At 49.4% G+C, this 14,515-nt stretch overlaps 1 protein-coding gene across 1 annotated transcript in view; it reads right to left on the reverse strand.

Annotated features, from left to right (window-relative positions):
* Nucleotides 1–14,515, reverse strand: part of KIF15 (kinesin family member 15) — a 927,627-nt gene that overhangs the window by 857,810 nt on the left and 55,302 nt on the right. The window contains exon 2 of the mRNA XM_086941724.1: nucleotides 8,609–8,645. Within this exon, the coding sequence (XP_086797850.1) occupies nucleotides 8,609–8,645 (37 nt within the window). The remainder of the gene's footprint in view (nucleotides 1–8,608; nucleotides 8,646–14,515) is intronic.

Below are 14,515 nucleotides of genomic sequence, written 5' to 3' on the forward strand. Positions count from 1 at the left end.
GGAGGGAATTGGAGTCCATCCAGCTAGAGATGTCTCTTAGACAGTTTTTCAATGGGTCGAAGGCAGAGGCAGTGGGGGTATCAAAAGTGAAGAGTAACTGAATGTCGTCAGCGTAGGAGGTGGATTTAATCCCAGTTTGCGCAATCAGTTTAGCCAAGGGGGAGAAGTAAACATTGAACAAGAGCGGGCTCAGGGAGGAGCCCTGTGGAACTCCCCATTTAAGTGGTCTAGCGGTGGAGGTGTAGGGAGGGGTGTATACCTGCTGAGTACGGTCACCCAGGTAGGAAGAGAGCCATCTCAACTCTGTACCGCCAATACCCAGGTCTCCCAGCCTTCTCAGCAGGATCTTATGAGAGACGGTGTCAAATGCTGCTGAGAGATCCAGCAGCACTAACACCGCCCTCGACCCTCGATCCCTCGTCCATCTCACCGAGTCAGCCATTTCGACAAGGGCCGACTCCGTGCTGTGGCCCGATCGAAAGCCGTGCTGAGAGTCATGCAGGAGCCCATGGGATTCGATGTAGTTGGCAAGCTGGGCGTGCACCAGTTTTTCCAGGATCTTCGCTGGGGTAGGCAGGAGAGAGATGGGCCTGTAGTTACTAGGGTTATCTGGGTCAAGATCAGGTTTCTTAAGGATGGGGACTAGGGACGCATGCTTCCATTTTGCGGGAAAAATGCCCGTTCTCATGGATTCGTTCCAGATATGGTTAAGGAATGGATTGAGCAGGGGTGCCAGTTTTTTATATTGTTTGGCTGGCAAAGGGTCCTTGGGGGAGCCAGATTTACAGTTGAGTAATTCTACCAGTGTGTCAGCCTCAGAGATATCTGCAAATTCTAGCAATGAGGGTGACTGTAGCGGGTACGTAGTAGATTCCTCAACCGACCCTTCACTACTGGTGATGGGAAAGGAGGAGTAAATAGCCTTCATTTTTTCCTCAAAGAATTGTGAAAGTTTATCACACAGAGACTGGGAGGCTGGTTGAGTTCGAGTCAGAGCGCTGGGGTCCGTGAAGGATCTGACTATGTTGAAAATCTCCCTGGCGCCATTACTGGCATGTTTAATTCTGGAAGCCAGGAAGTCCCTTTTATGATCCTCAATCATTCTGCGGTATTCTTTGAGAGCTGCTTTATAGGTGATTTTACTGTCGAGGGAATAGTTCTGCCTCCAGGAGCGTTCGAGGGCTTTGCATGATGCCTTTTTCTGGCGAAGCATGTCAGAGTACCAGGGTGCGGATGGTGTGGCCCTTTAGGTTTTGATGGGTTTGAGAGGGGCCATAGCCTCTAGGGCTTGGCCGATCCAGGCGTCGAAATGGTCAATACCACCATCCGGATCAGATGATGGGGGAGGGGGGGTAGGAAATTATTTTGGTGTTCCTGGAGCGTTTCAAGGGTGATACGACTCCAGTTTCTGCCTGATAGTTTGGGGGCGATGGTAGGTCTGATGGAGCGGGAGATGACGATCTCAAAAGGGATGAGAAAGTGGTCTGACCAGGTGACCGGGATGGGAGAGGCTACCAGAATGCTAGGTAGGTTGGAACAAATCAGGTCAAGGGTATGTCCCGCTTTGTGAGTGGGGGAATCTATTTTTTGCTCTAGATTGCAGGTCACCAGTGTAGAAATAAAATTATTGCTGTGCGAGCATGATTCATCGTTTACGTGAAGGTTAAAATCTCCTAAAGCAGTGAAGTTGGTGTAGCGAGTGCTAAGCTGGATGATGTAATCCGTCAAGGCCGCCAGGTAGGAGAGGTTGGAATGGGGAGGGCGGTAGATAAGTATTCCAGAGCAGGAGGTGGACGAGGAAAAATGGATAGTAAAAGGTAGACCCTCTATGCAGTCAATAGGGTCATATGTAGGGAAGGAAGCCATCCATTTGGATTTATGGATTAAGGCAACACCACCCCCCTATTTACCGTTTGGTCTATTGGCGCAGGCGATGTTGTAGCCGTCCGGTAAGGCAAGAGTAATGGTGGGGTTAGTGGTCTCATTCAACCAGGTTTCAGTTAAGAAAAGCAGATCCCAGTTGTTGTCCTGGAGGGACTGCCAGATGTCGATAGCATGTTTGTTCAGAGACCTGCAGTTAATCAGTGCCGCTCTGAGGGAGAGAGAAGGGTCGGCTCCATGAAAGGAAGCAGAGCACCGAGCGAGGGCCGGGCCAAGAGTTGAGTCCAGAGAGGGTAGTGAGAACTGGCAGGTTTCACATACGTAAACGTGGCTCTGGGCGTCCGGGATAGACCAGAGGCAGGTAGGGCAAGGAGGGGGTCTCAGAGAAAGCAACATGGTCCGAGAATGGATTGTGGGGGTAGTGCTGGTGAATCGGGCAGGGGAACCGGTCCCGGTCGCGTCATGATCGCGGACGAGCGCAGACGGGCTTGCCTTAAGCGCGCAATCGGCGCGCCCGCTGCGCTTCCGCTTTGCTTTGCGATTGGCCTATCGTCCGAAGTCACAAGGATCCCATCGGTGTCAAATTGAGTTTTGCGAAGATTGTCAACAAATGGCCTCAAAGGAGAACTGTAGAAGTGCAGATTCGGCCTACAAACTGTCACCTATCTAGGGCACGAGATCAGGAACAAAGGGATCTCTCTGAAGAAGGTGAATGTTGGAGCCATCAAGTCTGCACCCAAGCCAAGTACCAAGGTGTCCTAGCTCTAGGACGCTCCCGCGCCGCACGGCCACCAGCTGCTGCGTGTGCCACCCTTCCTCTGTGCCCCTGGCGTTTTCTGTACCTTATTGTTAATTTGCCCCTGGTGTTTTCACTGTATTTACTGTTGTATTGGTGTTGATTGCTGTTGTTGTTTTCTGCTCGCACTGCTGTTTCCCCCGCTGTAGTGCCCGTCTCTCCCTGCCTGTCTCCGCCCTCCGTCTTCCCTCCCCGCTCCCCGCCACCACCGCTGACCCCGCCCCTTTTTCTTCTGTTCCCTCCCCGCTCCCGCCTCCCAGCTGCTCCGCCCACCCGCGCACTTCGCCATATATGGCGACCGTGCGACGCAGGTGAGTGTGTCCTAGCTCTAGGACGCTCCCGCGCCGCACGGCCACCAGCTGCTGCGTGCGCCACCCTTCCTCTGTGCCTCGCTGCCCGCCTGCCGCCTCGTAGCCACGCCCCCTCCCTCGAGCGGCGTGGCCCGGGATCGGCGCTCTTCTCCCTGTGCCCCTGGCGTTTTCTGTACCTTATTGTTAATTTGCCCCTGGTGTTTTCACTGTATTTACTGTTGTATTGGTGTTGATTGCTGTTGTTGTTTTCTGCTCGCACTGCTGTTTCCCCCGCTGTAGTGCCCGTCTCTCCCTGCCTGTCGCCGCCCTCCGTCTTCCCTCCCCGCTCCCCGCTTCCCGCCACCACCGCTGACCCCGCCCCTTTTTCTTTCTGTTCCCTCCCCGCTCCCGCCTCCCAGCTGCTCCGCCCACCCGCGCACTTCGCCATATATGGCGACCGTGCGAACGCGCAGTGGTCACGCGCAGCGGGCGCGCCGATTGTGCGCCGAAGGCGCGCCAAAGGTAAGCCCGTCTGCGCCCGTCCGCGACCGGATCGCGACCAGCGCCAGGACCCCTGGCCCACGAAGACCCCGACCTACCCGCCTGACGTACTCCGCCCCCACCCTCATCGCACTCAACATCGGCCGACTCCCAGAATGCCACCAAGCCTCACCACGACGCACCCACGGACCTTTCAGCTGCCACGCCTGCAAATTCACCTGCACCCGGACCTGCCTCGCACCAGCACCCGCCAAGTCGAACACCAGCAGCACCCACCTCAAGTGCATCCTGCTCAACACCCGCTCCGTCCACAGACACGCCATCGAACTCTGGAACCTCCTAGACGCCACAGCCCCTGACGTCGCCTTCCTCACGGAGACCTGGATGAACGCCTCTTCAGCTCCCGACATCGCCATCGCTATCCCAGAGGGCTACAAGATCGTCCGGAGGGACCGCAACGCCAACCAGATGGGAGGAGGCATCGCCATCATCCACAGGAACACCATCCGTCTCACGACCAGCACCGACAACACCCTGACCACCGCCGAACACCTGCATTTCCAGATCCACACCGACCCGAACACCACCCTCAGAGGCACCCTGATCTACCGACCCCCGGGACAACGCACACAATTCAGCGAGGACATCACCAACTTCGTCCGCCCGCATGCCCTCCCCTCCGCTGACTACATCCTCCTGGGGGACCTCAACTTCCACCTGGAGAACAACAACGACCGCAACACCAGCTCCCTGCTCGACAACCTCGCCAATCTTGGACTCAAGCAGCTGGTGTCCACCCCCACCCACCTCGCCGGACACACACTCGACGCAGTCTTCTCCGCCAGCACAGACATCGACTTCAGCCACGCCACAGAGCTTCAATGGACGGACCACAGCTGCGTCCACTTCTCCTTCAAGAGAACGACGACCCACCACCACCAGCAACAGGCCGCCCGCAGAAGCTGGAACAGGATCACAGCAGACCAGCTCGCCACCTCCCTGAGCCAGCACCCTCCTGCCAGCTCAGCGAACCCCAGCCAGGCTGCCGACAACCTCACGAAGTGGATCAGCACCTGCGCGGACGAGCTCGCCCCGCTGAGGACCCCGGCCAGCAGACCCGGCAGCAAGAAAGCCCCGTGGTTCACCGACGAACTCAAGAGCTCCAAGAAGAACTGCCGAGCCCTCGAGAAAGTCTGGAGAAGGGAACCTACACCGGACAACAGGACCACCTTCAAGCTGGCCACCCGGAAGCACCACCAGCTGATCCGCGCCGCCAAGAAAACTGCATTCAAGGACCGGCTGGACAACAACGCACACAACTGCAAGGAACTCTTCAACATCGTGAAAGAGCTATCCAACCCCAGCGCAGGAAACAACGACATCACCCCATCGCAAGACCTCTGCAACTCCCTCGCTTCATACTTCCACAACAAGATCGCGGGCATACACAACAGCTCTAACAACCAACCAACGCACACCAAGACCGAACAACCACCCCCCACCACCACCCTCCACGCCTGGACCCCGATCAGCACCGAAGACACCATCCGCACGATGAACTCCATCCACTCCGGATCACCGACCGACCCCTGCCCTCACCACGTCTTCAACAAGGCCGACGCTGTCATCGCACCCCACCTGCGAGACATCATCAACACATCCTTCGACACCGCCACCTTCCCTGAGAGCTGGAAGCACGCCGAACTCAGCGCTCTACTCAAGAAACCCACAGCGGACCCCACCGAACTCAAGAATTACCGCCCCATCTCGCTCCTCCCGTTTCCAGCCAAAGTCATCGAGAAGACCGTCAACAAGCAGATGGCCGCCTTCCTCGAGACGAATGGATCCCTCGACCCCTCACAGTCCGGCTTCCGAGCCAATCACAGCACCGAGACCGCCCTCATCGCCGCCACCGATGACATCCGAGCCCTGATGGACAACGGAGAAACAGCGGCCCTCATCCTCCTAGACCTCTCCGCGGCATTCGACACTGTCTGCCACCGCACCCTAGTACAGCGCCTCAGCAACGTCGGAATCCAGGACAAGGCGCTGGAATGGATCATCTCCTTCCTCGACGGAAGAACACAGAGAGTCCGCCTTCCACCGTACAAGTCAGAGGCCTCCGAAGTCATCTGCGGCGTCCCTCAAGGATCCTCTCTGAGCCCCACCCTCTTCAACGTCTACATGAGCCCCCTCGCGGCCATCGCACGCCAACACAACCTCAGCATAATCTCCTACGCCGACGACACCCAGCTGATCCTCTCCCTGACCAACGACCCCGCCGCCGCCAGAGCCAACCTGCACGAAGGGATGAAAGAGGTAGCCGAGTGGATGACGACCAGCCGCCTGAAACTGAACTCTGACAAGACGGAGCTCCTCATCCTGGGCTCTTCACCCTCCGCCTGGGACGACTTCTGGTGGCCTCCCGCCCTGGGCACTGCACCCAAACCAACAGACCATGCACGCAACCTGGGCTTCATCCTGGACTCCTCCCTCTCCATGACCAGGCAAGTCAACAACGTCTCCTCGGCGTGCTTCAACATCCTACGCATGCTACGGAAGATCTTCTGGTGGATCCCCACCGAGACCAGGAAGACCGTCACCCAGGCCCTCGTCACTAGCCGACTGGACTACGGCAGCGCCCTCTACGCCGGTACCACCGCCAAGCTCCAGAAGAGACTCCAGCGGATCCAGAACGCCTCTGCCAGACTCATCCTCGACATCCCACGAACCAGCCACATCTCCGGACATCTGAGAGACCTTCACTGGCTCCCCGTCAACAAAAGAATCACCTTCCGCCTCCTCACCCACGCACACAAAGCCCTACACGACCAAGGCCGAGCTACCTCAACAGCCGAATCAACTTCTACGCTCCCAAACGCCACCTCCGATCAGCCAACCACGCCCTCGCCGCGTCCCCCGCATCCGAAGAGCGACTACAGGAGGAAGGTCCTTCTCCTACCTGGCCGCCAAGACCTGGAACTCCCTCCCGACCGACCTGCGCCTGACCCAAGACCACCTCTCCTTCAGGAAGAAGCTGAAGACCTGGCTGTTCGAGCAGTAGCGGCACCCCCCCGCCCCCAGCGCCTTGAGACCCTACGGGTATGTAGTGCGCTCTATAAATGTCATTGATTGATTGATTGATTGAAGGAGGAAGCCCGGTCCTTTCTGGGGTTAGCGGAATTCTACAGCATGCGCCAGATTTTGAAAGAGAAAAACAGTTTCAGTTGGTCATCGGACAGGGAATTCGAAACCATCAAGAAGGACATTTGGGACGCCATTCCCCTACAGGGATACAACTCTGCTCCAAGCATTTTGAGGATGGACGCCAGTGAAAAAGGATTAGGAGCAGTCCTGTCCCAACGTTCCACAGACAGTACGGAAACCACTATTGGCTCTACTTCGCGTGCACAGACCCAGAATGAGAAGTTCAATATCATTGAACAAGAAATGTTGGCATCCATTTGGGTCATGGAGAAGTTTCGGCAGTATCTCTGGGGCTCCTGGTTCACACTCAGAATGGACCATAAACCGTTGATCAAAGTCCTCACGTCAAATGGTCATGCTATGGCAACCCCACGCATCGCCATGATGACACTCAGGAATTTAGACTTGGTCTATGACGATGAGTACCTGCCAGGGACCAAGAACAAAGTGGCAGATTACCTTAGTCGTTCTGCTGCCATGGAGGATGCGCCCACAAACAGTGTATGGGACGAGTACCAGGTCGCATTTACCACAGACCATGAAGTTGTTATCAGTGCACAAGATTGGGAGACAGCCTACAATGGGGATTCGGAGCCAGGGCTAAACACAAGCCAGTGTACCACCCTGCAGGCAAGGGCCTAGCGGAACGGTCCAACAGAGGGTTAATGGGTTCAGTTCAGGCGGCCATCAGCATGGGCAAGAGCTGGGAAAAGGAAATACAGAACACAGTGTGGGCATATCGCATAACACCCACCCTACCCGGATACAGCCGTTTAAGATCCTTAGAAGCAGGGAACCGTTAACCAGAGACAACCACGTGTGGATGACTCTGCAATTGCATAGCATCGCCAGTGGTGGTCAGAAGCAATATAGAGAAGGCAAAGAAAATGTACAAAGCCAACTATGATAGGAGGCACAGAGTGCAAGAAGTCTCCATAGCAGTGGGAAATTGGGTCTGGGTAAAACTGGGCAACCTGGTGAAGAAAGGAGACAGCAAGTTCAGCAAGCCTCTGAGTCAGAGAACTTTATGCACGCTCGGCCTTGCTGAGCGATGGCAAAGTGTGGTCGCAAACCAGGATGGCCAAATGTAACAAAGTCGTCAGATAGAACAAGGTCAGCACTCCCACTAGCACTGGAGATCACGGTTGGGAGTCGGACAACGAAAATGGGAGCTGCCCCTCAGGCACACAGCAGACCAGCTCTATGAGGGGAGCGGGGGGGGGGGGTGATGCAGGCAACAAAGCAGAAAGGAATAACCCAGATTCCACACAGCACACTCCACCTCAGACAACCAATGACACGGACAACCCTGGCACTATGCAAAGGGGTTTATTCTCACACAATGAGTGTCTGGAGAGGAGCACCAGGGAGAACAGCTCCCACCTAGGGGAAGGACAGGCACCACAGGTCCCTCTCACGCGCACCCACAGTGGCAGGACAGTGGCGTTACCCATGACATATAGCGAGTACTATAATATCTGTGTGTGTATAGACCAACAACTCTGCATATCAGTGAGCAAACAGCATGCAGAGGTATTGTTGGTGGTGTCGCATTCTAGTTGCTCTGCACCACGGGACCACCGCTATGTTCCATGGGGGAGGCGGCGCTTTGGGGGACACTACGAGGCACAGGCAGCAGTGGCTGCGCGGCTCTCCCTCTCGAGAATAAAGAAGAGTTACAAATATACATGGTGTCCGCGTGCTTCCTCACGAAAAAGATCCTAACATTACACTGCAGGGGCAACACGGTTTTCAACAGTTAGACGGCTGCGTTTTTTTAACATTAGGGCCAATTTATTCCAGGAATGTATAGCATGTGTACCATCTGCTGATATCTCGTCCCGCATATCAAAAAGCAAAAAAAAAGGTAAGATATGGATTTTAAAAACAAGGACACTTTTACATCAAAATCCATCCATTACGAACATCCTACCTTGGTGAAGGAAGCAGTGGTGCATCGCCAGACTCTCCTGGAAAGAAATAAAAAATATTAGAATACTTACAATCATCTGAGAAAACGACACTGCTAACACGTTGATATGGCTTGTTTAAGAAGCCAAGCATGAGAATTAAGTTGAAATTTAGCATTACAACACCATTTTGCTGATTCTCTGTAGGCCCCATACAAGTAAGCCCAACATGTTTATTTTCAAAAGAGGATTCCAAATAATAATGTATTTGTCCAAGTGCTAATTTTCACTGCATCTGATCACATGAACATTTATCAGCATTGCAGTCCATCAGTAGATCAAAGTCGCCTCTAGTTACTCAGAGGCAGACAAACCTGTAGGGAATTCTGGTGGGCAGAAAGGCATATAGTAGTATAGACAAATGTGATGGAACGCTTGAATTCATATCTGCCACTGGTAATTACTCAGGGCCGCAATCCAGACCAAGCTGTACCCAGATGATGAGCACTGACTAGGGTGAAACTGGTCCTGGGTTGCTTGTGTTCCATTTCAAGTAGAATCTGGCCTGGCAGTTCGTATTTGACTGTTCCCATTGGGAAGGGGTCAAGGCTGATTTGCATATGGCGGGGTCCAAACTGAGATGGCATGGTGTGCTAAATAGCAATGGATTGGTATGCCGCCCGAATATCAGTGGCTGACATTAATTCAAGCATTCCAGCCTACACTTTTTTGTATGCTGAAAGGCATATAGACCAGTGGGGACGTAGAGTCAATTAACCAAATACACTTTATTCTCATTTTACATAAAACCATAAAAGTAATCTAAAACAATACAATATACCGAAATGTAACATAATTGACAGCTCACACTTAAAAATCACTTGTACAGTACATAATAATAAAGGCACAATATATTAAAACAATAGATGTATACTGATTCTGTAAAGGCTAAGGTGGTGAGCAGAGAACCCCTAACTCCACAGAAAGACCCGCAACCCTATATACTGGAAGACAAGAAAAGAAAAAACACGTCAGTTAGTCACAACAGGCTCGAAAACTAACTGCGGATTTAAAAAAATTAAGAACATCAAAAATTGTGTTACCATATAACATTTGTAGAAAGATAAAAGCTGGTTGCACATGCCTAAAATCTATTAGCTTCAGAATGGGGATAAAACATTTTTTTCCAGGGAATCTTATAAAAATGACAAAACATTAGAAAGTGAAGCTAAGCTAGTATGCTAAAGAATTTCATAGCTTAGAAAAACACACAAAAAACTGCACCCACCTGATCTAGCTTTGCATACTTCTTTGTATGCTACTTTATACAGTCTCCTCAGGGAAAATGTGCAAGCTACATGTCAAGTTGTCATCAAATGTTGGGCAAAGTTAATCATCTGGCGAGTTTTAAAATGGTACATATGCCAGATAATTGCCATCAAAATTCTAGGAGAAAAATCATCTGACACCTGCAAAATATTATATTGCTGTTGGTGAACTAGCATTTACATTTCTCATTATCCTAGTGATTTCCAGGTTGATAGGATACTCAAGATTGCAAAGCCAATGAGGAAATAAATATAGAGAGGACGGTTACCTAACTAAATAGATGTTCATCAATAAATAAACACAAGTGAACTAGAGTAGCTGGCCTTCAGGCAATAAGGATGGATGGTATGTGCCACTGGGCTATTTGGTTCCCCAAAATGCCTAGATATAAATAGAGGCATTATGCAGCCACCGACCTCACCAGTAGGAGTGGAACAAAACCCACATGATAGGCATTTCAAGTCCATATTGGCCAGGAGGATGCACCCATGTAAAATTTGGCAAACAACTTTAGGTTAAAGGTTATGGTAAAATGAACTAAGTGCCAGAAGTACCATTTACTGCTGGCAAAATCCTAATTTCAAAATTCTCGTCACAATCTGCAACTACTATTTTTCCAACCAGTAAATACATTTTCTGAACTGATCTATGTACTAAAAGGTCAGTTCGGTAAATTTGCATGCACAGTGGGTAAAAATCCGACCGACAGCATTAATATGGACAAGGTAGGTCGCAAATTGCCACTGACTCCAATCTGGAGGCCATCAAAGGAATTACGGCTCTCTGGAGTCAGCACACTACCATCCCCACATTGGCTCTTCAATAGAGTAAAACTTTTTTTTTTTTTTAATAAATGCAGCTCAATTTTCCCCAAAGGAAACAGGGCTAGACTTACAAACAAAATCTTACTGTTCTTTTTCAGTTGAATGTTGGAGTGGTGCTGTGGAGCTCTGCCTATTCCCCAACAAACATGTATTCAAAATTCACAAATGGGAAGGGTGTCCTAAAGGGACCCCTTCCCTTTTGTGGATAGGTTCCCACCCCAACAACTCACCAAAATTTGTATGTTTTGACCAGATTTCTGTTTTGAGAGCAGATTTTGGTCACATATCATACAAATCCCAATATATGGAAGGGACACCTACAACACACCCCTCTGATATAATGAATCAGTACCAAAACTATTTTAAAGAGTCCAATCGGAGCTTTTAAGATTGTTAAAATACATCCTACATTCAACTCCTAACTCCACTTTTCATAAAGGAAATTGCCACAGCTTTTGAAAGACATTGGGCTCTGAAAGCTTATTTAAGTATTTAAGAGTTTGTCTACAAACTATCCCCATATGTTTATGTCCCCCAGTGGTAACTTTTGTAGGAAATGAAGTTGGCCCTTCTTAGGCCAGGTGCAGTTAAACATACATCTAACTGAAAAATGTGAACGGTCAGGTCTACTTTCCAACAGGGTAAGGACTCTCACTACTTATTTCCATAAATTCGCTGGACTGATTTTAATTGGATCAAAGACACTGCCACATATAGTATTGCCATTCCAAATGTATTAGAAACTATGGAACAAGTGCTTCGCTTATCAGTAATAAATGTGATTTATGGGATTAAATCTGATTTTTTTTTTAGGGTTATTTGTGACTTTAAAGTTTAACATTTTTCTGGATTTAAAAGATGTGAGTTTTGCAGAGTGCTAAGCTTACAAAACTTAAACAAAAAACAGAGGTGGGCACAATCACCGACCTGCCAAGGGAAATGGTGATTATTCCTTCTTCTGCAAGAGACCATTCAGGGGATAGTTGGTCTTCCATTGCTTGAAAGCCTTCACCAGTTGCCAGCTCTCACTTCTGACAAACTACGCCAATCTTCGCCCAAAAATATCAAATGGACTTTTACTTGCACACCATGAATGTGCTAAGTTTCAAAACTGTATTGGAGCAGCTTGAGGTAAAGGCTAGAGATTCTAAGAGTGACTGAGCCACTGGGGTTGCATAAGTTTTAAAAATTACATTTATAGAGGGCACTTCTACATGACAAGTGTCCTGGGACTGCTGGTAATAACTAAAGATCATCCCAAAATTGGCGGTGGGAGCCAATTTTATGGATTAGAGAGCCACATTTTTAGTAGCCTTCCAAAAGACACCAGATCATCTGTTGCACACAAAGCAAGTGGGATGATGGTCCAGAGACAAATAGCCTAGAAGGAAAAAGTTCTGCCACCCATCCTTACTGTTTTGAACTTTGGAAGACTGAGTAGAATGGCACTGGCCAAGTGCAGGGGTCTACTTGAGAACAAACTTGCCTAGTAGGCAGTGAGTGCCGGCTCGATGGATGGCCTAGTAAACCGAGCACAGTTTTGAACATCACCAATTGTTTTATAAAAGATAGCCAGTGGAGTGCATCCAAGGCTTCTGTTGCTGAGGAATACGGGAGGGCGAGAGATTATTAACCTAGTTGCTGCCGTTTGGATTTGACAGAGATGTCCCAGGAGATATTCTGAGTATGGTAAGGAAAAGGCATTTCAGTAGTCTACCTTACTTAAAATTGCTGATTCTACAACCAAAGATAGAGTATGGCTGGGCAAGTAACAATGGATTTTCTGCAGGACCCTCAAAAGGGAAAAACATGAGAAGGAAAGTTTGAAAAGGTTGATGGATAGTTCCTCTTTAATGTGGACACCCCAGATTCTGGACCCATGCAAAGGCTATCTTAGCATAGTCACCTGTGGAAGGCAAAAGATGATTAGCGAGGAGAAAAGGCCTATCCATGGAGCAGCACATGATTTCATTTTTATCTGCATTGAATTTGAGAGTGTTTTGACCAAGCTATGCTGATATGTCCAACATGCACTGTGGAGTATTTCATGGAGTAGGTAGAGTAGGCTAAACAGAACCAATTAGCTGAATGTTAGAGTAACTCAAACTTCATTGCATGTGACCTGATCATTTGTGCCAAGGGTCTGAGGTAGACATTGAACTCGATAGGGCTCTAGAAGGATAGGCTCCAGCAGGACCCCTTGGTCCACACATTTGCACTCAGATGTAAAAAGTTGGAAGGTACACGGCTTAGGTTCAGTTTTGCAGATAGAATTGCCACCATCTCAAGGCTGTTCCTCTTATCCCAATATCAAGTAACTTGGTTATTAAATATTTTGATTGATTGTGTCAAGGAGGTAGATGGATCTAGTAATACTGAAGTCACAAAGTGGCCTTTGTCTGCTGCCATGTGCAGGTCATCCAGAACTGTTACATGGGCAGTTCCAGTGCCGTGGCAGGGAGAAACCCTGACTGGGTTCTATCTAGCAGATGGTGAAACTCTAATAAGGGAATATATTTTTATTAACATATTTCTCCAAGATTTTGATGGGAAGTGGCAAGAGAGATATAGGCCTACATTTAGACAAAATCGCAGGAACCGCTGTAGGCTTTTTTTTCTATCCTAAAAAATGGAACCACAAGGACTTCTTCAAGGCCAACAAATTTTGCCTACAGTAAGGGAGAGATTGCAGACAGTCTATAGAGGACCGCCTACTCCCAATGAGACTGCATTACAAACACTGGGAGAGAGAGAATCCAGACGAATTCCAAACCGATAGCAGAGGCAATATTTAAAAATGTAACAGAGTCCAACTCCTTAGGGTCTACCAGTATTGGAGTATCAGTTTTATTATCCTTGTCCATGCAGGTATCCAGATGTGGAGTACCTGCTAGGTTGCCTGCTGTGGGAGTTATAGGATCAGATTCAAGACTGTCAATGAGAGTCTTAATTTTATTCTCAAGAAGTTGGCAAGACTATCGGCTAGTGCCTGGGAATGTGTGGATGTTCGAGATATGTATGCCGGGTTAGCAAAACGAAAATATCTTTTTTTGCCAGAAAAGGTGCCTCAACAATTTCCTTAGCATAGTCGTCTGATCTAGCACAGGCAATCAATTTTCATAGGCTCTAGTGCACACTTTAATTTCTCTCTGAACTTGGCAAAGTAGTCAAGACACCAAAGGTTTTCACATATTCTGCATTCTATTTCAGCAGCTTTTAGAGTGATATTGTACCAAGGCGCTGATAGTCTAAGTCGCTTTTAGCTCCCCAATCCCCCTAAGGAGGAGCAAGTCAAGGGCCTGCCACATCCAGTGCTGGTAGGAAGAGTATACCTCCACTGGGTTTCCAGTGAGGAAGAGAGGGTAAACACCAATTGCCTGGTCTAGCACCTCGTGGGAAAGTTTAGGCTGAGGCAGAACCTTGCCCAACAATTGGAGCTTGCATTATCGGCTTCTTGGTGTATGCAAAATAAAAATCTGGAAAATGGTCACTCCAGATCAAGGAGATAATTTGCTGATCTGGGTAAGACCGGATGGGGAAAAAATTAGGTCAAGTGAATGACAATCTTGATAAGTGGATTGCGTCACCAATTGTTCACGAGCTACTACAGCCATTGAGCTGATTAGGTCAGCTGTATGCAAGTTGGCAGGTGCATCGACCTAAATATTAAAATCCCCAGTATAAAAAAAGTATTTTTTGTTACAAAGCAGTAGTTTCCCCTAGAAAACAGACACAATGTTGCACAACTGAAATTCACTGTGCTTGAACATGTACAAC

The sequence above is a fragment of the Lissotriton vulgaris genome, chromosome 10, assembly GCF_964263255.1.
Source record: "Lissotriton vulgaris chromosome 10, aLisVul1.2, whole genome shotgun sequence".
In the NCBI taxonomy this organism is placed as follows: Eukaryota; Metazoa; Chordata; class Amphibia; order Caudata; family Salamandridae; genus Lissotriton; species Lissotriton vulgaris.